Source organism: Zootoca vivipara, chromosome 4, assembly GCF_965207765.1.
Source record: "Zootoca vivipara chromosome 4, rZooViv2.hap1.1, whole genome shotgun sequence".
NCBI lineage: Eukaryota > Metazoa > Chordata > Lepidosauria > Squamata > Lacertidae > Zootoca > Zootoca vivipara.
In genome coordinates, this window is record NC_142587.1 from 78,411,259 (window position 1) to 78,438,942 (window position 27,684).

The 27,684-nt window shown below is 44.8% G+C and overlaps 1 protein-coding gene across 2 annotated transcripts in view; it reads left to right on the forward strand.

Annotated features, from left to right (window-relative positions):
* The window catches only part of SLC7A1 (solute carrier family 7 member 1), a 41,256-nt gene extending 13,899 nt beyond the window's left edge, over positions 1–27,357 (forward strand). The window contains exons 2-12 of one of the 2 annotated variants that reach the window (XM_035114950.3): positions 3,936–4,319; positions 10,674–10,832; positions 12,465–12,621; positions 15,788–15,906; positions 20,128–20,350; positions 21,245–21,384; positions 21,997–22,099; positions 22,573–22,784; positions 23,785–23,951; positions 24,919–25,027; positions 25,471–27,357. In XM_035114950.3, the coding sequence (XP_034970841.1) occupies positions 3,950–4,319; positions 10,674–10,832; positions 12,465–12,621; positions 15,788–15,906; positions 20,128–20,350; positions 21,245–21,384; positions 21,997–22,099; positions 22,573–22,784; positions 23,785–23,951; positions 24,919–25,027; positions 25,471–25,580 (1,869 nt within the window). In that variant the 5' untranslated portion in view covers positions 3,936–3,949 and the 3' untranslated portion in view covers positions 25,581–27,357. The remainder of the gene's footprint in view (positions 1–3,935; positions 4,320–10,673; positions 10,833–12,464; positions 12,622–15,787; positions 15,907–20,127; positions 20,351–21,244; positions 21,385–21,996; positions 22,100–22,572; positions 22,785–23,784; positions 23,952–24,918; positions 25,028–25,470) is intronic. The other variant, XM_088668247.1, reaches the window with a different exon arrangement.
* The last annotated feature ends 327 nt before the right edge of the window (positions 27,358–27,684 follow it).

A 27,684-nucleotide genomic window follows, 5' to 3' on the forward strand; every position in this document is an offset into this window, starting at 1 on the left:
ACCTCGGGTTACAAACGCTTCAGGTTACAAATGCTTCAGGTTACAAACTCCGCTAACCCAGAAATAGTACCTCAGGTTAAGAACTTTGCTTCAGGATGAGAACAGAAATTGTGTGGCAGCAGGAGGCCCCATTAGCTAAAGTGGTGCTTCAGGTTAAGAACAGTTTCAGATTAAGAACGGACCTCCAGAACGAATTAAGTTCTTAACCAGAGGTACCACTGTATTTCTCACTTGGTTATTGAAGAGTTCCCTCCCCCTGTTCAATAATATTAGCTATTAGGCAAGCGACGAACTGTAAGTTGCATTTCCTTTTCGTTAGTAGGTGCACAGGTATCGCAAGAGTCAGTACTCTGAGCTCAATATGTACCCACTTTTTAAAAAAATTAAACAACTGACATTAGTGACTGAAGGCGAATAAGTGTGTGGGTGATGCTGCCATGGCAATGCTTTCTATTGACAAGCTGTTCAGTTCTGATATTGTCACTTACTGAAATACCGTTAAAATGTAAGGTGCGTGGGTACACACACACACACACACACACACACACACACACACACACACAAAAGCCTGTCACTCAAGCCTATTTGCCAGCACTGCAGGAAAGAGGCATTCGATGATGATGCAATTTGAGTGGTTTGTTGCAATCGCTGCAGAGCTGCTGGGGAGGTCCTGTTCAAAGAAGAATGTGGTCAGAATAGTTATACTGTAAATGGTTGGCTCAAATCTGAAGGGAGGGAGGGATGAATGCTGAGCATTCTAACTGGAGAGAGGGAGAGGCAAAATATACCCATAGGTATTGAAGAAAGCAGTAGTATCTATTGTACGTACGGTGTCGTTTGGCATAGTGCAAGTACCTCAGGAAATGTGAAATACATATTAACAGAATTTTATTAAATTTCCCACAGGAAATTTACATGCTAGTGCATTTAAGCCAGCAGACGTTGCAGAGATAATGTTCCTTGCTTCTGTTGGTTTCATGTAGATGTAAAAAAGGTTAAAGGTGAAGGACCCCTGTTCGGTTAAGTCCAGTCAAAGGCAACTATGGGGTTGCGACGCTCACCTCGCTTTCAGGCCGAAGGAACTGGTGTTTGTCCACAGACAGCTTTCCAGGTCATGTGACCAGTGTGGCTAAACCGCTTCTGGCGCAACAGAACCCTGTGACGAAGCCAGAGTGCATGGAAACGCTGTTTACCTTCCCATCGCAGCAGTACCTTTTTATCTATTCACGCTGGCATGCTTTTGAACTGAAAGGGTTGGCAGGAGCTGGGACAGGGCAATGGGAGCTCACCTTGTTGTGCGGATTTGAGCCGCCGACCTTCCGATCGGCAAGCCCAAGAGGCTCAGTGGTTTAGACTACAGTGCCACCCGCATTCCCTGATGTATATGTATATGTATATGTATCATACCTGCCAAGTCCGGGTCGTAAATATCGAAATGGCGGCGCCGGTGCCGGAAGTCGCTTCCGCGCATGACCTGAAACACGTAAAAGCGACTTCCGCCGCCGCCGCCATTTCCTGATGCCCATAGAAGGGCGAAGCGCCACCGGAAGTCGCGTCACGCAACTTCCGGTCATGCGCGGAAGCGACTTCCGGCACCGGCGCCGCCATTTTCTGGTGCCCATAGAAGGGCAAGCGGCACCAGAAAAATGGCCGGGTAATTAGGGTTGCATTCTCCTCCACTCATAGCTGCCAAGTATCCTGATTTAAGGGACAATACCGGGATTTTCCGCTAAACGGGAGGCCGCCGGGAAACGGTGAGAAAAAAGGGGTTTTCCCGGCGGATACGGGATACTTGGCAGCTATGATATGTATATGTATATGTATATGTATATGCATATGTATATGTATGGCCTGGCTGAAGCTATTCAACCCATACAGCTACATTCTGGTGATGAATATATTGGGCTAGGCAGAACAGGCTGAGCTTGTAGCCATGGGGGCAGGTAAATGAGCCAATCGAATGTGGTTTCTGGATTCAATAAATGGATACGCTATATCTAATCTATATCTATCTATCTATCTGCTCCACATGGTTGGAAGATCTGACCCCTGCATATGCAGGAACATTTTTTCTTTTTGAAATAAGCAGCATTTCAAAGTAACCCACTTCTTGGAAAAACAATCTGCTTCCCGCATTCTTGATTGTAAGAGGGAAGCATGCAGGGGGGAAGTTGCTAACTAGGAAAAAAGTTAGTCACCTCTTCACTGAGGAACCTACATTAAACAAAAAAAAAGCATTTATCTTTGTTGAAGGTCAGATTCCCTCCCCCTGCAAAAAAATAATAATCTGCTGTTGCTAGAAAAGAAGATGAAAAGTTAGGATTTGTGTTTGTTTTGAATGAAGGAATAATCAACAGGCCTCAAAGTCCTATGATGTGACTGGGACTCAGAACTGGCAGTCTAGCCTCACCCTTCCTGATCTCACTATTTGATGTCTGCATTTCTTAAAGGCACTAACATAACCCAAATTTTGCAAGAAGAAAAGCTTAATTAAATCCACATAGTTCCATATTCTCCTGCCAACCTAGCAGTTCAAAAGCATGTCAAAGTGCAAGTAGATAAATAGGTACTGCTCCGGCGGGAAGGTAAACGGCGTTTCCTTGCGCTGCTCTGGTTCGCCAGAAGTGGCTTTGTCATGCTGGCCACATGACCCGGAAGCTATACACTGGCTCCCTTGGCCAGTAAAGCGAGATGAGCGCCGCAATCCCAGAGTCGTCTGCAACTGGACCTAATGGTCAAGGGTCCCTTTACCTTTACCTCGTTCCATATTAGCGTTCTTCTACTAGAAATGGGGAAGGCCAAAAGGCTATGCAAAGCACAGAAAAACCACTCTATAATCCTCTCTCGATCTTGCTCCTACTCTTCCTCTGCTTCTGAAAATCTCTAGGCATTCAAACTTTTAGGTTGGAAGAGCAATTTAGACACCAGTGGGAAACCAGCAAATAGGACCTGAGCTCCAGAACACTCTTCCCCTCCTGCAGTTTCTAGTGACTGGTATTCAGAAGCATACTATCTCCCAATGTAATCCTTTGTCCAGGTAGCAGCTTTCTGCAGCTGGTTTGTGTGTGTATTTATGTGTGTGCACATAAGTTACAGAGCATTGGCTGACCCTAACTAAGCAAGAACATTTGTTTGAAGACAAGGACCGCAGTTCAGCACAGAGCTATGTGTGTTGGGTTGTGGGCTAAGTGCCCAGAACTTCCCAGAAGTGAGACTGGTTACTATTTGGCAAAAAAAATGGTTCTCAATGTGATGGAAAGCAAAACATCAAATGCAGTTTTAGCCATAATTTTTTCTCTTTTCGTCACTGAGGCTGAATCCTGACAATGCAGGGATCCAGTGCCTTGGTAGTACTTGGGCCTGGGAATTGAATAGGCAACTTGTTCTGGATGGGGCTACATTCCCCCTGAAAGACCAGGTAGTTTAGTCAGGGGATACTCCTTGATCCAGCTTTGTCCCTGGAGGCCCAGGTGACCTCAAGTGGCATGGAGTAGCTACAGGTGTTGCTGGACAGAGATAGCCTAGTCATGATGACTTATGCTCTGGTAACTTCATGTTTGGGTGATTGTGATGCACTTTCTGCCTGTGAAAGTAATCTGGAAATTGGAGTTTGTGCAGAATGTGGCCTGGTTCAGTCCCTGGCGTCTCCAGGTGGGACTGGGAGCCCCGGAGAGCTACTGCAAGTCAGTGTAGGCAGTACTGAGCTAAATGGACCAGTGGACTGACTTCTGTGTTTGTGCATATCCTGTTTTATGCATGATGGCGTATGGACTGCTACTGTTTGGGAGGCCTTATTTTAAATGAATTGTGGAGCTTGAGAAAGAAAACCACAGCCAAAACAAAGCTATTTCTGCATAATACCACTTTGAAGGTTCAAATACTGATAACTGATTTATTTGCACGTTCTCTCTCCTTCCGTTTCCTGACCCTTCCAGGTTTCATCAACGAGATGGTCTGCAAGGGACTTGTTAGTTTTGGACAGCAGTTGGTTCGTCGGAAAGTGGTGGACTGCACAAGTGATGCCAGCCGGCTGTCGCGATGCCTCAACACCTTCGACTTGGTTGCCCTTGGCGTAGGCAGTACGCTTGGGGCAGGAGTCTACGTTCTTGCTGGGGCAGTGGCTCGAGAAAACGCAGGACCTGCCATTGTCATCTCTTTCCTGATTGCTGCTCTGGCTTCTGTGCTGGCTGGACTTTGCTATGGCGAATTTGGTGCCAGAGTCCCAAAGACTGGATCAGCTTATCTCTATAGCTATGTGACAGTCGGCGAGCTGCTGGCCTTCATCACGGGATGGAACCTAATTCTCTCCTATGTCATCGGTGGGTAATTTTTTGTGCCGTTGCTCCAATTATACTGTGCAAAATGCACAGTAGGATCTGTGAAAAACTGTATTTCATACCCTGTTTACAGCTGCAGTTTCCTTTTTGAGAGTTCAAAGTGCTTTGTGCAAGTCACAATGTTGTAATAGGAAATGTGCAATATATTTGAATAAGCAGGACTCTGTAACAGACTCAGGCTCGGATAGTGAGTGAAGGAGCACTCTCACTAGGAAAATAACAAGGCTGTAATCTAAACCCACTTAAGTAGGCTTACAGGTGTTTAGATTGGGCCACAGTTTCTTTCATGGTTGGGAGACAAACATGAAAAGGGGGAAGGCTTGTTGCTCCCATCTTTCTGTGGAAACCCCCCTGTTAGCATTAGTTACTGTTCCTCTTTTGAATTGATTTCACATAAGCAAGTTCTCGTTTTTTGTCTCCTGACCAGCAATTTGAAGAGTTGGGGAGACTTACCGGTAATCTGGAACGATTCCTCTTAGTTAGATAATTGGTTGGGAGACGAACTTGAAAAGGGGGAAGGCTTGTTGCTCCCATCTTTCTGTGGAAATCCCCCCGTTAGCTTTAGTTACTGTTCCTCTTTTGAATTGATTTCACATAAGCAAGCTCTCGTTTTTGCCTCCTGACCAGCAATTTGAAGAGTTGGGGAGACTTACCGGTAATCTGGAACGATTCCTCTTTTCCTCTTAGTTAGATAATTGGTGCTCTCAGAATCCACAAAGGGACCACCTGATAAGGGGACAGAGCACATGTGAACGAACATGCACCATCATGCAGGCATCTAATTGATTGATTGCTTAAAATGTTGCCATGCTGCTTTTCTGAAACTCAAAGCTGCTTACAAAAAAAGAAGAAAAGTAGGATAGTAGTGAAAATCAAGCCAGAAAACACAGAAATAAATTGCCAGTGTTTTGTTTTCTGCAGCATAATTAAATCCGGAGTTGCCTTTCAGCTCTATGTAAAAGCATGTAGAGATTTTGAACCCATTTATTTATTGCATTTGTATCCCATCTTCCTTCCATCATTAGGCTGGAGATCAAGTGGTGTGAAGGTCTTGCTTCTGGCAGCTGCATGTTCTTGCCTCATCCACTTTCAGAATGCAGAGGCAGGGCCCTGGTAGGAAGACTGCAGGGAGGGCATTGTGTCTGTGTGCTTTATTACGGAGGAAATAACTTGCGAAAGATAAAATATAACCTTGATGGAAGAGTGGGTGGAATAATAAAAGCAGGGAAGTGTTGGGTGGAGTTAGCTGTGTGTGTCAGATTGAGGGTGTTGGTGGCAGAATGGGGAGTGGGGGGCTGTGAGGCAGGCAGAGAGGAAGCGAGATGAAAGGGATAATGAAAGCCTATGTAAAAAGAGATCAGACAATACGTTAGGCCAGGAAGTGAGAACTATAAGAATGTTGTCTCTAACAACTTCCTGCTCAGGAGCAATTAAATATACTTTTATGTTTTAAGTGCCCACGTTCTGGTCTGGGTGGGTTCTAAGGTAAATACATCTCACCCCACCTGACTTGTCTGGATGCGGTTGAGACTTCTCTGGAAGTCAGCAGGTGCTGTTTTTAAGGGAAGCCAGGACTCAGCAGAGTAGTGCAGAAACAGACTTGAGTGACCACCTATCAACCGGCTCTTGTGAGGAACCTAGGGAACATCTCAGCAACGTGATGCACACCAGCCTTCCCCAATTTGTTGCCTTCCAGGTGATGTTGGACTAACACAGGGGACCCCAAACTAAGGCCCGGGGGCCAGATGCGGCCCAATCACCTTCTAAATCCGGCCCGTGGATGGTCCGGGAATCAGCATGTTTTTACATGAGTAGAATGTTTCCTTTTAGTTAAAATGCATCTCTGGGTTATTTGTGGGGCAAAGGAATTCGTTCATATTTTTTTTCAAAATATAGTCCGGCCCCCCACAAGGTCTAAGGGACAGTGGACTGGCCCCCTGCTGGAAAAGTTTGCTGACCCCTGGACTAACATGTCCCATCGTCCCCAGCTAGTCTAGCCAGTGGTTGGGAATGATGGGAGTTGGGAGTCCCAGCATCACATCTGGAAGGCACTATGGTTGAGGAAAGTTGATGTACATAAAGAATGTAGGTTGAGTCCTAGAAGCCTTATTCGGGCATTATGCTCTTATGTAGGACATGCAAGGGGGGGAGAGATGGTGGATGAGCATCCTCGCCATCAGGTGGAGGACGGCTGTCTGCAGCAGGGAGCCTCTTGTAGTCATGGAGACTGCCTGGATAATACTGCGCTACTTGGAGCCTACATCTCCCTGCTGGAGATGGTTTCCCTGTGTAGGACGACAGGGGTGCTGGTGCTAGCAGATGCGTCTCATATGTTCTGTTCACTTGTGAGTATAATGTCTGTATACAGCTCAAGTTTAAGGGGGTTGGACGCAAAGTGCTCTAGGAAGTTAATTAGACGTAAGCCCTATTCACGTGCTCTTTGGAATGCATGAGGCCTTAAACTAGGTACCGTAGAAGGGAGCAGGTGTATGTCTGCTCCACCCCTGATGCTGGAGGGAGGTTGTGTGTGCATGCTTACGGGAAGGGTTTGGGGAGCAGAGGGTGTGCCTGGTGTGTACTGGAGCATTGGGGAGTGGCTGCTAGCACATGCATGCCCTGCACATCCTTTTGAATGTTTAGCCTGGAGAAGAGAAGGTTAAGGGGTGATATGATAGCCATGTTCAATTATATAAAAGGATGTCATATAGAGGAGGGAGAAAGGTTGTTTTCTGCTGCTCCAGAGAAGCGGACACGGAGCAATGGATTCAAACTTCAAGAAAGAAGATTCCACCTAAACATTAGGAAGAACTTCCTGACAGTAAGAGCTGTTCGACAGTGGAATTTGCTACCAAGGAGTGTGGTGGAGTCTCCTTCTTTGGAGGTCTTTAAGTGGAGGCTTGACAGGCATATGTCAAGAATGCTTTGATGGTGTTTCCTGCTTGGCAGGGGGTTGGACTGGATGGCCCTTGTGGTCTCTTCCAACTCTACGATTCTATGAATTAATAGGGCTTTAGAATGAACAGGGTGAGTGAAAATTAAGGCCCGGTTAGTAGGAGGACATTGCATGCTTAAATGCATTTTTATATAAAAATTCTGGTGCATAGGAAACTGGTGCATTCAGGAGGGAGCCAGGCCTTTTCCATTGATGTACTAAGGCAGGGGTAGGCAACCTAAGGCCCGTGGACAGGATGTGGCTCAATTGTCTTCTCAATCCAGCCCATGAACGTTCCAGGAACCAGCGTGTTTTTACATGAGTAGAATGTGTGCTTTTATTTAAAATGCATCTCTGGGTTATTTGTGGGGCATAGGAATTCGTTCATTTTTTTCCTTCAAAATATAGTCCGGCCCACCCCATGGTCTGAGGGACGGTGGACTGGCCCACGGCTGAAAAAGGTTGCTGACCCCTGTACTACGGGTTTTGTGTATGTGTGTTTTAGAAGATACCATTTTTTAAATAGAGGCAGCAAATAAGAATGTGATTCCCCCGCCCCCACCCCAATCTACAGGCCAAAATGGCACAGTCCCAATAAGGCAGTATTCCATAATTATTCTGGAAGTGTAGATTGTCTCCAATACATCAGTGAAGCTCTGTTGATTTTTATTAGACCAAATATTTGTACAGTTCATGCGATTTAATCAATTTATTTTGTTGAACATTGAGGAATTGGGTTTCCTTGTGGTAGTGTCCCTAGGGAAATGGGTGTTTATTGCCTCATATTCATTTAGAACAACTTCTTTTTTTATGCCCAGACAGCAAGATTAATTTAACATGTTGACATTGCATCACTTACCCAGCAGCACCTTCAGGGACTTCTGCATCATTATAGCGACTGTGGTTTGAAATCCGCTCAAAGCAGGTTTTTGCTTGGCAGTTCCTGGAATGTAGCTGAACAATGTTCGTCTTTGATGATATCCAAGCTATTTAGTACAGTCTTCCAGTGGGCAGTTTTTGTTGCAAGGAGAAGGCATTTAGCTCAGAGTGTGTGTGTGTGTGTGTGTGTGTGTGAAGGTGGGAGGATAGATATTAATGTTTTGCTTGTATTTCTTTAAATACTTGCTGAAGCACAGCATGCATTCATTCTAAGGATAGACTTTGTTTAAGGAGAGAAATAGGAGTGGTGTTGTAGGGAAGGGTGTGGGGGGAATGTATCTTGAACTTCAAAAGCTCCCTATTTATTTACATCTCCTTGGTTTTCATGCACATCATTTAAAGGAATTTCCTTGCTTTTGTAGGTGTTTATAAATGTTGCAAAACACAACTCTTGTTGATCAGAGAATGGGCCCTCTCCATAACTTCCTCCTTTTAGTATCTGAAGAAGTGTGCATGCACACGAAAGCTCAAACCAATGACAAACTTAGTTGGTCTCTAAGGTGCTACTGGAAGGAATTTTTTTATTTTGTTTCGACTACGCCAGACCAACACGGCTACCGACCTTTTAGGCAGTCCCTCAAAGCTTTGTTTAGTAGCTTAAGAACTGGATATGTGCATTCCACGAGTGGACAGGGAATATTCACAAACAGTATACTGAAGGGTGAAATGTGTTATTTTTAGCACTATGCATAATCTATCTTAGTCCCAGCCCATAGCGTTCATGTAGTCATCTGGGTTATAGAACCGAGAAACCTGACAGCTTCTTAGATCACTTCCTCCAAAATGGAGCCACCTAGATATTGTAAACTGCTTTGAGGTTTCCCCCTTCTATAGTCAAGCAGTATAATTTTTTTAAATGAAATCATAGAATTGTAGAGTTGGAAGGTGTACCAAGGGTCATCTAGTCCAACCCCCTGCAATGCAGGAATTAAATAAAATAAAGAATTGTTGTACAATCCCATTTCCATCAGCCCTAGCAAGCATTGCCAATGGTCAGGGATGGTGGGAATAGAAGCCCACAGATGGACCTGAGCGCATTAGCCCAGTGGAAATAACTGATGCTTGCATGGCTATAGCAGTTGCCTGAAGTCAGTAATTTGGGCCACAGTAAAGGTGGGACAGCACTGGTTTGAGAAGAAGTGGTCAGTCTTGCCTTGTTTCCTCGTGCAACCAGCTTTTCTTGCTTTCCTCCCTCAGGCACTAAAATCCTGGATCCTAAGACTGCTTTCTAATGCTCCAGCCTATGCATAATAATAATAATAATAATAATAATAATAATAATAATAATAATAATCCCTGACAGTAAGAGGTGTTCGGCAGTGGAATTTGCTACCAAGGAGTGTGGTGGAGTCTCCTTCTTTGGAGGTCTTTAAGCAGAGGCTTGACAGCCATATGTCAAAAATGCTTTGATGGTGTTTCCTGCTTGGCAGGGGGTTGGACTGGATGGCCCTTGTGGTCTCTTCCAACTCTATGATTCTATGATTATTTATACCCCGCCCATCTGGCTGGGTTTCCCCAGCCACTCTGGGCGGCTTCCAACCGAATATTAAAAACAGTACAGCAAAACTATCTGTGCAGTTGTGTTGCGATGAAAGGCAAACTTTTCCCCATGGGCTCTGCAGCATGGCTGTTGTTCCTATGTGGTCTGCTCACACTCCGTCCCTGTTAACTTTTGAAATGGGGAGACCATATTGGAGAGATGAATTTGTGGTGTAGAATCTGTTGCCCCTACTACCCTTTTTCACCACAGTTCTGTGGACCACACTCTCTTGAGTTTTCTGAATAGCCCCTGGCCCCTGTATACTATGCTGCTCTTGAGAAGAATATTTCTTGGGCAAGGTTAGATGGGCTTGTGGTAAGGTGCCTTAGCTATTTCGCTTCCCCCCGGAGCTGCAAACATGTTGATGGGAGTAGTATAATGTTTGCTACGGAATTGGAGGCAAGTAGCAGAATGGAGTACAACATTCTGTTCAATAGATTCCGGAGCAGAGGATACAGAATTGAATTAAGTCAATGGGGCTAAGCATATGGAACTCGTCTGCTAGAAGTCTTTGAAAGGATTTGCCGATAAATCAATGACTATATATATGAGTATTTGCATAGCAAGCAAAGGCAATTTTGATGGAAAGAGCTTCCCCCATTGCTTATTGTATATTCATGGAAGCAAGTGTACATGGCAGCCTTGAGGAATGGGCATAGCAATGGTTGCCAACGATCCCCAATCCCTGAACCTAATGCTTTGGATTATCATCTTGAAGAATCCATGTGAGGATTGATGACAGTCCCTGTGTAGTTTCAGAATACAAACCACAGCGCTAGAAGTCCCTGCCCCCAACCTTCCACTGTTAATTTCTTTGATTTACGAATGCACCACATAGCCAATTGTGGTTTTTTATGTTTACAAATTACAATAGTGTGGTATTGAATAAGCAACTAAGCAATTCCCATTTTGTATTTTCTGACAGGGACATCAAGTGTGGCCCGAGCATGGAGCGCAACGTTTGACGAACTCATAGGCAAGCATATCGGAATGTTCTTCCAACAGTACATGTCCATGAACGCTCCTGGTTATCTAGCAAAATACCCAGACGTCTTTTCTGTTTTCATTATCCTGATCTTAACAGGTAAGACAGAGAGAGAAAGCTGGTTTGGGAAGTTTTTCTGGACTAAGAATTTGTTACCCTTCTGCATTCTCTTTGTTGGCAATCCCAGGAAGAGCAAACACCCTAACTATAATTTGGCCTTGTTTTCAAAGGCTGCTTTGTTTGCCTCGAGTGTCGGGTTGACCTGTTGGAAAGCTGGCAGAGTTAGGACTGCAGCGGCCACCTTCCCTTTGAAATTGCTTTGAGAAAAGAAGGGCGCTGTAGGTGCTTAAGTGGAAATGGAAGTCAGGCAGCAACAATGCTCATTACCGTAGAGGAGGAGGAGGCATGCTGGAAGTCTTCAAACGCTGCAGAAGAACTTGGACTTGTTAACTTCAACAGTCTGCCAATTCCTATAGAGCTCCAGCCAGGAAGATGTGGGGAAAGAAGACAGGCTGCCATCATCCTGGTGGATGGCTGTTTATCTTACAAGAGTCAAAACAGTAAAACGCTGTATGGACTTTATTTATTTAGGGAGCGCAGAATTTATTCTTTTTAAAAAGGAGAAGCCACCCAGCCTTGAAGACACATGTAAAATGTGCTGGATATGAAACTGCACAAACTAATTTTCTCCCTGGTATATTTTGGCATTTGTGGAACAGTGGCCCAGTCGAACTTATGAGTGGATTGCTATTGTGGAAAATAAAAGCCTCCAAAGTCTGGTTTTTTTATGCCTGGAGCTTCTTGTGTAGGCCCTCTAGTTTGTGGCCATACGCAGCGTCCCCCAACCTAGTGCCCTCCGGGTGTTGCTTGACTGCAGTTATAACCATCCCTGACCACTAGTTATGCTTGCTGGGGCTGATGGGATTTGATCTAAAAAATCTGGAGGGCTGCAGAAACTTCTGTGGAGGAGTTACAGCAGTAGCTTCTGGGCCAGTAGCATTGCTGCCATTTTCCAGGAGGGACGTGGCCAAGACTGAAGAGATGCCCTGGAGGAGACAATTTGATGCTCCCACTGGTGGACCCAAGCAGCCCCTGTTTGGCCACTGCCTTGCCCCATCCTCCCTTGTTAAGTGGCAAAGCACCACCGGCTGGGAGACACTTGCTATGGCTCCATCCACTGGTTGATTGTTTCTCTTTCTCGAACCTCTCATGAGATTTTATTGATTTGTTTGTAACCATTTATAAACGGCTTAATATTTTCACAGTATTTAAGTGGTGTACAGTTCTTTTAAAGAAACAATGGCATTAATAACGCAGCCTAAAACCAATGAAACGGGGATTAGGGGATTCAGACATACAGATCAGGTTCTGATTGTACAGGTCACGGAAAGCCCGGGCAAAAAAAATACCAAGGGTGGGATTCGTATGCCCCTCTCCTCTGTAATTTCTGTGGGGAAGGATGGTTATTGCAAATGAGGAGGAAGAGATGAGAAGAACCGAAGCAAACAGGAGTAAGAGGGAGCATGTGAGCTCAGCATGTTTATGACCGCAAGACTGTATATTTGCTTGTAATGTCTGAATCGAGCCTTGGGACAACTCACTGTGCTAAAAATAATGTAACGTGTTAGCAGCATGGCAAATTGTGCACCAATGGAAGCGCTGATCTTTCTAGAGACAAAACACCTTTGCTGTTGATAGAGCTTGTCTAATTACCCACTGTACATTTTCTAGGACTTCTAACTTTTGGTGTGAAAGAATCTGCAATGGTTAACAAAGTGTTCACCTGCATCAACGTCCTTGTCTTGGGCTTCGTGATAGTGTCAGGGTTTGTGAAGGGATCGATTAAACACTGGCAGATCCCAGAAAACATCACGGATCCTTCACACAAGTAGGTTCAATTTTATTTTAACCTGCAGTAACACGTGTTTGTAGGCTTATTTGTGTAGTCGTGCAGAAAGTATATATTGAGTGTGGGCCCGTCTCATGCATCCATTCGGTTCTCTTAAGCGAAGTAGAATATGTGCTGGTTCACATATGAGGTGCCCCTCCTGAAACGATTTCTGATCTGGTGTCAGGCTTGAGAGATGACACTACCTCTGTTTGCTGGTATGTGTGCAGGGCACCTTAGTTTATCAACCGTTACTGAGCCTCCACCAACTTGGCCATTGGGAGGTGATGCATACATATCATACCTGCTCAGCTGGGAACCCTGAAGCATTTATCCAGGGAGTTTTGTGGCGGCAGCCTCGTAAGTGGATTAGCCAGAAGTATGACCCAGTTTTGTAGGCCCCTTTCAGTGCACGTTCAGTTTGCTCTCAAAATTAAGCAAGATGCCGGAACTAGGGTTGCAGGACTGCAAATTTAGACTGCAAAACGATCCCATTAACAGCAGATGTGAAGTTAGACTTGGGAACGTTTTCAAAAGCTACCACCTCCCTTCTAGAATGTTGCTTCTGTGCTGTGGGGAGGGAGCTAGAATCCTTCAGAAATTCAATCTATGAGTCTGCCTCGATATTTCCAGTAGCAGAGGACTCCTCCTTTTACCATCTCCTATGAAACACTGTGAGGGTTCTTCTCAACCGTGCTAGGGCACACAGAGTGCCTTTTGTCTGTCCTGGCTCAGGACAGCGGCCACTGCCCTGTCTCCTAGGATCAGAGCTTCTCTGCAGAGTTTGACCGCCAGGAGTAAGGCCTGATCTACGATGCTGCTTTTATATAGCACTGCTCTTCATGTGTGTTAACTGGCCCATGTTTTAAATGTTTGGATATATTGCTGCGATGGTTGTTTTTAGTTCTACTGTTTTATATCTTCTGACCATCTTCTGAGGCCCTTCTTCATGTGCATCCTCCTTGAGAGGTCCGGAGGGTGGCAACATGAGAACGGGCCTTTTCTGCAGTGGGTCCCCATCTGTGGAATGCTCTCCCTAGGGAAGTTCAACGGACGCCTCCATTATACACCTTTAGGGGCCAGGCAAAAAGGTTCCTTTTTAAGCAGGCCTTTGGTTGATTTGATTGACATCCTATGCTCTTTAAAAAAGGGGGGAGTTATTGGGTGGTTGTTTTTATTTTGGTTATGGATTTTGTGGGTTTGTATTTTGATTTTATTCTGTAAACCACCCTGAGACCTACAGGTATAGGGTGGTATATAAATTCTATTATTATTATTATTTCCAGAGGCAGTGCACAAATCCTTCTATAAATAAATATCTTGAGGGGTTGGTGATGTAATGCCGCCTTCCTTTCACGCCTGCTGCTTGCACTTTCCTCCACTTTTGTCTTTTAGGGAAACATTTCGTTTGCTTAGGAATAGTGGTGACAGCCATATAGAGATGCTTTGCAATTTCATTCTGGGCTGTGCAGTAGAATCCTTCCAAGTACATCTGTTGGGCATTTGTCACCCAGCCTTGCATAATTGGATTTAGGAGTTGTTGCTATATTTACGTAGCAATGCCTCTTGGCTATGCTTGAGTTAATTAAGCATGTCTGTGACGTTTGGAAACAGAATATAGCCTTTTAAATTGGATGAGGCATGGAGTTTTTGAAAAGAAATGGGTCCATCCAGGAGATAGAACGTTTCTCCGTGTGGGTTTCACGCAATGGTTGGCCTCTGTAAGTGATTGGTTCAGAACCATGGTTGAACCGGAATGGGATGGCAGAGAGAGAGAAGGCGTTGCTCCACTGGCCACTGACTTTGTTCCCTGCCCACGGCCAGCATGTGGCTATGACAAGTCATTGCTGGGGGAATTATGGGGGGAAGTTTCTCTGTCCCTGTCAAGTGACTGAGGGTGGAATACAGTCAAGTGGCCATTGCTTAATTGGAATTGACACTTTCAACCAACTTGCTAGTCTTTAAGGAGCCGCAATTCCTTTTTTGCAGGGCAGAATTGTTCAACACGAACAGTTTGTGTATAGATTGTTCTATGCAGCGCAGAGCCAAAGCTCTCTGCTATTGAATGCACAAAGGAACATAGTAAAACATTGAGCCTACTTGGAACAAAATGAACTAGGAACAAACGCTCTGGCAACTGCATATGATTATTTTGGGCCTCCTAGTGAAGGCCTTGGCAGGCTAAAATTATTGAGTACAGAATTAGGGTCCAAGCCAGCTTTCCCCAACCTGCTGCACTACAACTCCCATCAGCCCCAGCTGTGCTGGCTGGGGCTGTTCTAGTCCAAAACATCTGGAGGGTACCAGGTTGGGGGGAGGCTGGTCCAAGTGAAGGACTTCTGAGCTGTCCTTTTGATTTTCTTGCACTGCTCTTTGTGAATTTAAGCTCTGCATCCTTTGGCCAAAACATCTGAAGAAGCAGTCAGATGTTTCAAATTTTCTCTGTGACTTACAAAGTTTTGCCAGATTTAACAATAGGAAATCAAAAATTCTTTTTGAAAAAAACTTCTGAATGGTTTCAAAAGCATTTTGCAACTAAGCCTAACTGTTTTGTAGTTAATAATAATAATAATAATAATAACCAAATAATAACAAAATGTGTTATTCAACTCTTTCTGTGCCTGCTTGGAAGTAAGTCCCACTGATTTTAATATAATTTCCTGTGTCCACTGGGAGTATTATAGCCTTCATATGCTGTGGTTTGTGGTGATCTCAAATCTCCAGGTTTTGTGCATTTAGCAGGGTACAGAACCCCCAAAGTTCTGTAAATGGCTTAAACGTTAATAGTCAGTGCCTTGCCCCAGGGAATTCTGGGAACTGTGCTTTGGACAGGGGTCGGAGTGGGCAGAATACAGATCTAAGTGTCTCTACCAATCTACAGTTCTCAAGATTCATTGAGGGACGCCATGGCAGTTAAGCTGTGCTGGATTGGACCCAAAAGTATGTCCAATCTACTATCCTGTTTCCTATAGTGGCCAGTCAGACACCTGTGGGAAGCCCAGATCAGGACATGAGGGCAGTAGTCCTCACCTGGACCATTGATGTGTCAACTGCATGTCTTGTGGGGGCAATTCTTCCTCTTGAAATCAACAATGTGTTGCAAACTGTCCTTTGAATCTGCTAGTCTTGAGAGGAATAACCTACATCTCTTGTTGCCTGTTTTTAGTGAAACCATTCCAGAACATGGCGTTGGTGGGTTTATGCCCTATGGATTCTCTGGAGTTCTTTCGGGGGCAGCAACATGCTTTTATGCATTTGTGGGATTTGACTGCATTGCTACCACAGGTAAGGACCCAGGACTCACAGTGAATAAACACTGTTCTTCATTATGAATTCTGCCCACAGTTTGGCCGCCTTTGTATGTTGCTGATCATGAGAGCACAAAGATTGGGGAACGGGGGCAAAGGAAGACATTCCCTCATTAGCAATGTCATGTGTCATAAGCCGCAGCAGTCCTGCAAAGAGGAATGAAAGTAATAGCTGAAGAACTTCTGGTTGATAGATTGTCTTTTATCTAATTGCTTTTGTTTACTAAATGTACTTTATACAAGGGATCAGAAGGTGATAACTTAACAAAGAACAGTCACTTCTTGTTCACCCACTCAGTGTTTGGGGAAAGGGATTTTTTTAAAAAAAGAAATTGTTTACATTAAATATGTGAAACAAAGCAAACAGTTTTTTGATTATGTTCTCCAAATCGGCTGCCTTTCTGTGGTCGTGGTTTTAAACACTCCAGCCATGCTTGCGCACAACAGTAAGCAAGGGTTTCTTGCTTACCATGGTTTACTGTGGAACAAGCACGGTGCTAGTTCTCTCTGCCTGATCCCGCCTTCCCTGGTGCAAGCGGGATAAATATATCAGGAAGTTCTGACTTCCTGCTGCATCCAAAACGGGGATTATTGTTTGGGAGCAGATGGCAGCATAGTGCTCTTCCATGGCAAACCACAATGCGCCAGAAATCATTACCTGTGAACATCACCATTGCCTTGCCAGTCAGAAGATGTGTCCCCTTTCTTCAGAGCACCTACAGTGCTGAAGCCTCTTCTGCAAGGCATAGATGTGGCCAGGATACACCAAAGTTTGCCTGGGGTATATATTCTTTTGTTCAAGAAAATATACTTTTTGGTACACACGTGTTATCTCTTTCCATAAAGCTAGCAACCTGCCTGGTTTTCATGGCTATCTGAGTACAATTTCAGTTAATTTAATTGTACTGAGCTGTAGCCAGTTTCAGAGTAGACTATTTAAACGGGTGGATATGTCTAATATTGGTCCATTGATTTCAGTGGGTCTTCTGCGTCAAACTACTGGGTAAAGTTCACTGATTTATATCATGCAGCTGCCACGGAGAGTTGATAAGTTAAGGGCTAAATGACAAAAAAAAGCCTAAAATATTTTCAGTTTGACCTTTTCTTACACCCCAAGGCTCTAGTCTGTCTTCCTGTCACCCTTCCTCTTCCTTCCTTCCTTCCTTCCTTCCTTCCTTCCTTCCTTCCTTCCTTCCTTCCTTCCTTCCTTCCTTCCTTCCTTCCTTCCTTCTAGTCAAGGTTGACTTTTGTTTCAGTTCTGCCAACTTCCTTGTGCAGTTTAGGCCACTGTGACTTGGTTCACACATCACATCACACTACAGTTGAAATAAATTGTGGCTTAATGTGAATGAGTAGAGCTCTTGGATACCATTTGTGGTTTTATGGGAGAGGAGCAAGCCACAAGTTCAGGTATGGACAACATGACAAGCCAGGCTATGGCTTGTTTCTCAGCAGCAAGGCAGGAACAGAAGAAGAGTGAAATGTCAGGTGATTTCGACAGCATACACCAGTTCAGTGTTTCCACTGTGTTCTTTCTTTATCATAAGAATGCAGTAAAAGTGAACTACTCACTCACTGCAAGATTCAATAGGCGCTCAATGCAGTCTCCTTTTCTGGGAGGAGATTTAGCCTTACAAGTCTATAATGTTAGGTGGACTTAAAACTAGCAAAGTCCTGTAGATCCACATCAGATGTTAAGGGTTAGTCTGTGGGTTCAGCAGAATCAAATGGTAAAGTGTGACCTTCATGCTGTATGTGATCTCATGTTTGCATGAACGCCTCCTTGTGACACGAACTTCCTGCATGTCCTGTGTCTGGTCCTTTGTAATGGAGATGATCAGGACTTACTAAGTTGTGCATGATAACTTGACCTCTGATGAGTTTATCTCCAGTTGCAGAATTATAGCCAATTATGCTTTTTTGAGCCGTATTCTAGATGCCTATGAAGCATTAATCTCTTAATCTGATCATAACCCCTCTTCTGCAATATGTAAAAACCCACTTGCTTTTATTTTTAGATATCATGCAATATGGTTGTCATTTTTTAAAAAGGCAATTCCATCAACTGAATTAAACGCACATATTGCAAAATGTCAGTATGATTACACCATTTTAGGTACTGAAGGAAATAAGGTTTCTATTTAATTGCTTAATAGGTTACATGCATATCCGAAGAAGAGTTCATTAACTTTCTTTCTCATCAAATTAGTTTGGAGAAAGGATTCAGTACATCTGTGTGACATGCCCAATAGCTGGCACCTCAAGGAGTTCCAAATTGCAGTCATTATCATTTGTTTCAGCCTCCCTTGATTATCGCTGTGCAGTGCCATCCTGCACTACATGTCTACTCAGGAGTAATCCCCATAGAATTCAGTAGGACACTTCCCAGGGGAAGAATGCATAGCACTGCATTCATAGTAGACCATGCCAACTAATCAGTTGAATTTTGCACAGTCTGAGACAAGGGTTAAGAGCTTCCTTTGAGAGAGGACTCTGCATTTTATTCTCACTTTCTTTCTCTGGTTTTATTTTTGTTTAGATTAGTTTCCTTTATCTTATTATATTATGAAAACAGCTTTATTAAACCTTATTTTTTTTAAATAAAATGCACAGTAGATTGTTGCTGTTGACCACCATATGACCTGCAGGTGAATGAGTTCACTGAAATGCTTTTTTAAATGATTGTGTTCCCTTAGAACAGGGGTGGGTGGGCAGAAGGTAAATTTGGATTTACCAATAATATCTCTTGGCAATTTACTGAAGATTGCCAAGGGTTTCCAGCTCTCTGTTGTTTCACAATAGCAAGTGAAAAGTGATGGGGGTGGTGTGGAAAGCTGGTCTTCAGAATCTGGCCCTGTATTAATAATTTCTCTCTCAGCCTCCATGAACCCTACTTGCAAAATAGGAGCATAAATTGGTTGCCATTGGCCTGTCTTCATGCTGATCTACTGCACCTCAGTAGATTTGTATTGCCTTAGTTAATTGCCTTAATCCATAGAGACACCATTCTGCAACTGTCCCTCTTCTCCCTCTGCCCCCCAACACCACCAGCCTTGTTTTGCACCCGGTACCAGCTGCTTATGGTAAAAAACAGCAGCACCCAAAGTAGATCCCACAAGGCTAAATTTGCCAATCTGGGCCTTAGAAGACCTTAGGTTCCATTTAAAACGAAACAAAACAAATACGTTTAGCTCACATAGTTGATAAATATCAACAAAAGTTGTAGGGTGGAGAAAATATCTTGGAAAATATTTTTTTCATATTGAATTTCTCATAGATTGTGTATTTTGTTGTAAAACAGTTTGGGACACCTTGATAGGTAAGGCAATACAATGGTGTATATATAAAGGTAAAGGGACCCCTGACCATTAGGTCCAGTCGTTACCGACTCTGGGGTTGCGCGCTCATCTCGCATTATTGGCCGAGGGAGCCGGCGTATAGCTTCCAGGTCATGTGGCCAGCATGACAAAGCCGCTTCTGGCGAACCAGAGCAGCGCAAGGAAACGCCGTTTACCTTCCCGCCGGAGCAGTACCTATTTATCTACTTGCACTTTGACATGCTTTTGAACTGCTAGGTTGGCAGGAGAATATGGAACTATGTGGATTTAATTAAGCTTTTCTTCTTGCAAAATTTGGGTTATGTTAGTGCCTTTAAGCTTCCAGGTTATGTGGCCAGCATGACAAAGCCGCTTCTGGCGAACCAGAGCAGCACACGGAAACGCCGTTTACCTTCCCGCTGTAGCGGTTCCTATTTATCTACTTGCATTTTGACGTGCTTTCGAACTGCTAGGTTGGCAGGAGCTGGGACCGAGCAACGGGAGCTCACCCCGTCACAGGGATTCGAACTGCTGACCTTCTGATCAGCAAGCCCTAGGCTCAGTGGTTTAACCCACAGTGCCACCTGGGTGTATATATACACAACTATAATAAAGCTAAAAATTCGACTCTACAAAATAATCTTTTAAAGCACAAGAGAGAAAATGGCATCTTAGCAAGTAAACAGCCACTTCAAAAACTCCCTGCAATTGAAGCTTCTTGGCAACCCTTGAATTGAGGGAGAATATAGGTTCAGCTCCTCCCACCCCATTATTTCATCGGGTTGCAAGGGGGAGATAACAGCTAAAAGAAAGGATTGATCCCATTCATTGTTTCTGTAATAACATTTTCAGTCTTTGTGGCTGTTTGTTTTTTTCCGTAGGTGAGGAAGTGAAAAATCCCCAGAAAGCAATTCCAATAGGAATCGTTGCATCGCTTCTGATTTGCTTTGTTGCATACTTCGGTGTGTCGGCTGCTCTTACCCTCATGATGCCTTACTACATGTTAGATAAAAACAGCCCCCTGCCTGTTGCTTTTAAGTATGTGGGATGGGATGGTGCAAACTATGCAGTGGCTGTTGGTTCACTCTGTGCCTTATCCACAAGGTAAGATGCTGGGGGCTTCCTTTGCTACTTGCTCAGTGGGGTTTGTGCTCACCTGCCCTGTTCTAAGACGTAAATGCCCAGAATACAAATAGCCTTTGAGATTGCTTGTGTTCTCCTTGGCTTCATTTCACAATATCATAGATGCAGATTGTGGGGAGCGGGAGAGACAGAGAGAGAGGGGGGCTTTTAAAAAATCCCTTCCATGATAGGTGGAGGGTTGTAGCTCAGTGATACAGGAGTGCTTCCTTTGCCTGTAAGATACTCTCTCCCTGTTATCTCCCAGCAGTGCTGGGGAAGAACCCCGCCTGAAAACTTTTGAGATCTTCTGGTCGCCAGCATGGATGAATGTTCTTCCACCTTGACTCCCTAGATGTTGCTGAACTACAGTTCTCATCATTCCTGGCCATTGGCTAAGATTAAATATATGGTGACCCAAGGCTGAGGAACACTGGCATAGACAATTCTGAGCTAGAGGGTCACTGGTGTGACTCGATCGAAGGGCAGTGACCTAACACCAGCCTTGCTATGGAGTCAAAAATGAACCATTTCTGTGTAGGAGCTTAAAGGCTCAGCTTATATGGCTGGCTAAGTGGGTTTAGAATAAGTTGGGATACGTGGTGTTTCTAAAGCTGTTTTGTGCATCCTGTGGCCCTTGGGAATGGGAAGGAAGGAGAAACATCTAGACCTCGCAACTGCAAGATGGCAGAACTTTTCCTTTGTCTTCCATTGCCTGATAAATTACAAATCCCTTATTTAGGTGCTGGTGTTGGTTTCCTAAAGAAAGTAATTTCCCTTCAAGTAGAGATGAGGACTCTATTGCTGGATTGTTTTTACAGTGACAGTTTGCCTCGTGAATGCAAGATGAGCTTAGGTTACGCCCTTGTCTCTTTCTAGTCTCCTTGGGTCCATGTTTCCAATGCCAAGAGTTATTTACGCTATGGCAGAAGATGGACTACTGTTCAAGTTCTTGGCTCGTGTCAATGAGAGGACAAAGACTCCAATGATGGCTACAATAACGTCAGGAGCTATTGCAGGTGAGACCCCAAGATCCCCGAAGAAAGGACTGAGTAGCTAATCCTGTTTTAAAATGAGCAAATCGAGCTAACACCCCAGTCCTCAGCACATTCCCATTAGTTCCTCAAATAAAGCACAAAACATACCCACATGTACTCACAGCTTCTCTTACTGTTTTTTTTTTTTGGCTGTTTCCTCTGCCAAGCAGAGCCTCTGTTTAAGAAGCAGCCTTCAACAGACTGCTGCTGTTTGTGAAAACAGGACGAGCAAATCTCTTCCAGGGTTTAAATGCTCTTTTTTTTTAATGCTGGCCTTGGTATTCATATTTATTTGTTTGGAAAATCAGGCTTCTAAAAGTCACAGGGTGCTTCCACAGATACAAAATGCCCCCTGCTTTAGGAGCAGGGTTTTAGGGCAGGGAGAAGAACTGTTGTGGTCATCTCCACTGCCTTCTCTTGGGCCTCTATGTAACGCTTCTTTAAATGCAGTGCAAGACACGGGACTCCTGTATTTCTCTTGGGTTGCTTGGAGTGAAAGTATGAATAAGGAGTGAACTGTCATGGCTAACTAGTCTTATATATGAAATGGATTTACCCCACTGCATTATCTGTGTCTTCTTTGTCTCCCACCAGCTGTCATGGCCTTTCTCTTGGACCTAAAGGATCTTGTAGACCTTATGTCTATTGGGACGCTTCTTGCTTACTCCTTGGTGGCTGCCTGCGTGTTGGTACTAAGGTACGGCACAACGTTTCTGTGTTACGGTGTGCAGAAGATGGTTCTCGAGTGTTCCAGGTGTTATTTATTTAAAAATTCCAAAATTGGGACAATGGTGTGTGTGTTTTTTTAGGCCAACCAAAAGCTTCAGAGCTCTCCTGAACTCTTCATTAGACTAGGCCAGGGATGTATCACCTTTTTTAGTCCGCCCCCCACCCCGAGTGTCGCATTCACCCTTGGCCCAATCCTGCAGCTTGTAGGTGCGAACAGTGGGCTGTGTGTTCTTCCCTGCTGGGGATACTGATCAATATTCTAGAGTCTAGACAGCCACTGGCTTAGAAGATTTAAGTGGTATTTAGCAACCCTCTCCTTCAGAGTCATTGTTTCCAGTGCCCGGGAATCAGTTTGGGAAGAAAACATATTGGGTGAGACTCCCTTATAGTTACAGGTGATAGGATGGTGCTTAATGTGGCCCAATTCCTTTTTTCTCTTAGGTACCAACCGGAGCAGCCGAACTTGGCATACCAGATGGCTAGTACAAATGATGAGGCAGACAACAACGAGTCTGTGAGCACCAGCGAATCTCAGACCGCCTTTCTGCCTGAAAAGGGGGAGAAGTTTTCCTTAAAAGCTGTTTTCCGCCCCCAAAATACTGATCCTTCCAAACTCTCTGGGTCCGTAGTCAATGTCTCCTCCTGCATCATAGGTAAGAGTTGGCTGCATGTGTGCAATTATTAATTTCTGCTCTGGCCTTTCTCCGGACATGTGACATTGATAGCGTGGTTAGTTCTGTATAAAGCATGCAGCTGCAGCTTCGTTTCATAAGGTTGACTTGCAAAACTCCCATAAAACCTAGCGTATGTATGGATTTGTTTAAATATCGGGAGCCACCACTTTTTAGATCCTTTGCCAGGACCTAATTCTCCGTTAGAATTTTCTGGTACCCTCCAAATCTAATTGTATAACAACTGACCACTGAACTTGCTGGCTGATGGGAGTTGAGGCTGGTGAAGTATTCTGGTCCAACAGTGACACCAGCTTTGGGGATGGTTAAGAGAGTTTGTGCACACTTATGGCCTGTGAACTCTAGTCACAGCCATCTAATTTTGTGCACCCCAGTCTGTATCAGAAGATTAATCCCCAGGGCTTGGAAGAGCATCAGAATATGGTTCTGAATGAGCAGCCAGACGTGAACTGGCATCCGTGTTGGCTGCGCGTATAGAAGCCTGTAGGCTATATAGTTCCGTAATAGAGCATCTGATTTACGTGCAGAAGGTCCCGGGTTCAATCCCCTGAATTTCCACATAGAGCTGCCTGGAGAGCTGCTGCCAGTCTGGGCAGAGAACCCTGAGCTAGGTGGACTATTGATCTGACTTGGAACGAATCAGCTCCGTGTTCCTTTGGTTGGATTGGGACATAAGATTGTACTGGTGGAGAGTTGAGTCGGAAATGCATTTGACCCGTCTACTAACTTGCAGCATCTATTGATGAAACATAAAGGAACAGGGGCAGACTTGCCCCATAATTTTTGTGCATGCACAGATTTAGGATCAAAACTACAGAACCTTGCAGCGCACCGCTGCATTTGCTACGAATTTTACAGTTCTTGGCTTGATTTTAAAGTTACCTTTGCTTTTGTATTCAGTCTTTCCCTCCCGCCACCAAATCAGCGCGGAAAACATTTGTTCCATGTGTCTTGTTGCCAGGTGTTCTAATCGTCACCTTCTGTAGCTGGACTGTCCTTGGCAAAGATGCTCTGAAGAACGGGACCCCGTGGGCTATTGCTCTGCTTGTGGCCGTTTTCCTCCTCTGCTTCTTCTTCACCGTGGTTATCTGGAGACAACCTGAAAGTAAAACCAAGCTCTCGTTTAAGGCAAGTGGTCTGCAAGGAATGCAAGGGGGGAAGCAGTCGGAGCCTTTGTTGGCTCCATGCATGGAAAGAGAGATTAATGGAGGTTAACCTGCTTTTTCTAGAAGGGCAGGAATTAGCAAGGCATGGGCAGGGGGAGAGGAGGCGCAGAGCAAACTTTCCCACGCAGATTGGCTGTGTGCACCTCCAGCTTGACCTTCACCACTCCTGATATTCCTTTCTTTTGCTTCTCATCTAGCAATCTGTCTAGTTATGTTTAATAGCCGCCAGGCAGAGGGTATGCAAGGCTGCATCTCTCTCTCTTTTTTTGGCAATCTCAGCATAATCTCCAAAAGCACCAGCTCCACACTTTGAGATGCAACCCCTGGAAAGGAGTTCTTGTTCTCGCTTCTCACTGAGCCGCAAAAAAGGGGGGAAAAGCCACACCAAACTTGTATTTCGGCCTTCTTACCTTCTACAGACTTTTAACCCTGAAAAGGGGGTGGTGGGGATTTTTAGTACCCTTTGCTTCTTCTTTTATAATCTAAAAAAGAGAGAGTATCCCAAATACCCCATCCCCCGACTAAGTACTAGTTTTAAAATTTATACATGGCTTTTCCATTTTTATTTTTTAAAGCAAAGGTGACGTGAAATAAAATGGTAAAGCCAAATGCTCCAACAGCATCTGGAAGGCCACCGACAGTGAGAAAATTAAGCTAGCAGCGGAGATGAATTCCATTTCCAGAGGAACTTCCTGGATGACGTTATTGCTCTTGCAAATTGCTAAGGAATTTTTTCCAGGGCCGATTTTAGGTACCAGCTGAAAGCAAATTATATTTTCCTATGCCCCTCCATTGGCAGTGTGATTAAGGAGGCTCAGTCGTCACAAATGGATTGTGTGACCACACATCGATAGCACGGTGTTGGGGAACTGGCTTGTCCCGAAATTCCACCCAGAGGCACAACAACCTGGTTTCTGTTCTTTTTCCAGGTCCCCTTTCTTCCCATCCTTCCAGTCTTGAGCATCTTTGTGAATGTTTATCTCATGATGCAGCTGGATGGTGGCACGTGGATACGATTTGCTATCTGGATGGTGTTAGGTGAGTTTGCAACTGGGTTTCTGACCATGCAGAATGATGGAATCCCCCCCCCTCTTATTCTAAACATAGGGATGTTGTGAACAGTGCTGCAACAAGATTTTATTGGTTCCTGAAACAGAGTCCAAATGCCTCCTCCCCACTACTATAGGGCCAGTCCTTCCAGAAGTCTTGTAGCCCCATTCAGACACCAGTTTCTGCCTTCATCCATCTCCCTCCCTCCGTGGTTCTGCCTGCCGCAGGTTGCTGCATCCTGCCGGGTGACAGGGCTGGGCTTGGTTCTGACCCTTATATGTGGCCTAACCAGATGGTGGTATTGCTGATGGGAAGACACCAGGCATTTTCAGCGGGGGAGAGATTAAACAGGCGTCATGCTTTGGCTTGTGTGCTGTCGGATGACTTCAGGCTCTCTCCAACGCTGTGCCCCTTTACCTCCCTCCCTCCAGGTCTGGTTATTTATTTTGCCTACGGCATGTGGCACAGCGTGGAGGCGTCTTACTCGGCGCCGACGGATGCAGAACGAAGTACGGACAACAACGTGGACAGTTGCAAATGATTGGCAGCCTGGTTCCGCCAAAGGACACCTGAGGGCATCCTCTGCAGGGAAGGGTGCTTTCCTCTCTGGGACCCTGAAGTATTTTGTTCTGTGGAGTATCAGGTGGGCTTCTGTGTCCAACTGTTGCCCCTTGCAGCTTACTTTTACCTTGGTTAGTACATCTATAAGGGATCACAAGGAGAAGGCCAGGCCTCTGGCACACTTCCAACAACACTGTTATCTGATGCCGGCAGCTCCCCCTCCCTTGTCGTATTGAAAGATAACAGCTTATCAGCGTTCCAGTTCACTTCCAATGCTGCTATGAGACCAAGCCTTACAGAGGCCCTGCAAAGTAATTTCCCCGGTACTCTCCTTGGATTCAAGTGAAGCAGACTCCGTACTGTCTCCAACGTCACCTGTGTTGGACCACCAAAACCAAGGGGCCTTGCCTAAATGAAAACAACCCACCCCCAACCGCCTGTGTGTTAGCAAAACACCCTACCCCCTTGCAGGACTGATCTGATTGAGAAAAAGGACTTGGTGCTGTTATTTAATCATCGTACTTGACTTATTTTGTGCAGGCAACTCCTGCGCTTTGAAATGCAACGTTGCAACAGTCTTCTGTAGGGTAGTGGCTTGCAGGCTGAATTCTATCTGCCGCGACACAAAATAACTTCGTTTAGGCAACTAACAGATCCTGCTGCTTTTACGAGAAAAGCTTCTAGCTCATGGTATAATTCTGGGTGCTTGTTTGTCCCCCAGGGTTATATAAATCTGCAAAATTAGGAGTAACTCAGTTTCCTGCATGGTTTAGGATGTTGGTCCCATCCTGAATGGAGTAATACTGGCCAGAGTGTAGTGCTTTCCCTTTCTCATCTTGCTCCTCTTCATCGCAAGTTTGTGAGGTGGGCCCTCCAGTGTTCCTTGAAGGTGAAAGAAAGCAATGTATGCAACCTTGAATTAATCCATTTTGGAGATGGGATCTGAACCCTGGCGTGTTGGGTCCAGCTCCCAACACTGTTACATTTTTAAATAACTTATTTATGTGGGGAGGGAGCGTGTGCCAAACTTGATTCTTCTGGTGCAGGGTAAGAAACAGCATTAGTTCATGGAAGATTTGGGACAAATGTGTGGTCTTTGAAGTCAAAACTATTGTGGCTTTTCACCTGTCCTGTGAGGGCTGGCTTTTCTCTAGAGAAGAGGGAGAAGCATGCAACACTCAGAAGCAAAAGGGAGTATGCAGTGATAATTTACTGTGCTTAATAGACAAGTTCTTGCTCATGCAGCTGTATGCCAGTTTACCTGCTGAGTGCTGCTTTTGTGCAATGAACTCTGAGATGCCACCTTAGCCATGCTGAACCCCAAATAGGATTTTGTGCTCTTTCCAAAGAGTGTTGGCACAGGTATGCAGTTCGAGCAATGCGTCCTAATTAGCAGAAGCTTGAAAAGGGAGCTTCTTGTGCTTCTAAAGCCATCTGTCAGCCTTCCTGTCGAGTGCGGGTGTGGAACTGAAGAAGGTTGGCTTTTTTTGTACCTATGCATAGACTACCCCTTGGCAACCTGGGGCCAGATGGCTGCGACGGAAGGGAGTGGTCCAAAACCTCTGGAAGGCCAGAGGGTTGCCAAAGGATGGCATAGACAGGGAGCCACCTCTTTGTAAAAAGAAAAGGAAGGAAAAGTGGGTTTCCAAAAGAAACAAGTTCATGCAGATCCTTGCTGTAGAAAAAATCCATTGTAAATATTGTAGCTTATTATTATTATTATTTTATTATATTAATATTATTTTTTCATTACTGTTCTCTTGGAAACCTGATTTTATTTTTTATTTGATATTTATGTCTAGCCGCTTCATATCTTGCCTTTGGGGCAAATTGTGTGAACTTAGAAGAAGGGGAAATCTTTATTTTTCGGGAGGGTTGATCCTATTTTTATGTGAGGGATTTCCGAGGGGAGAAATGTTCCTTTGGGGGTGCCCCCCAGGTTTGGCACTTCTTCACTGCTATTGCTTAGCCCTGCAACAGCCCTTGGGGTCATAGGTACAGAAGGCCTGTACTGTTGGGAGTTGCAGTGTCTGGAGGGCACCAGCTTGGGGAAGGCTGTTGGGGGGGCAGTACGAGGGTGACCT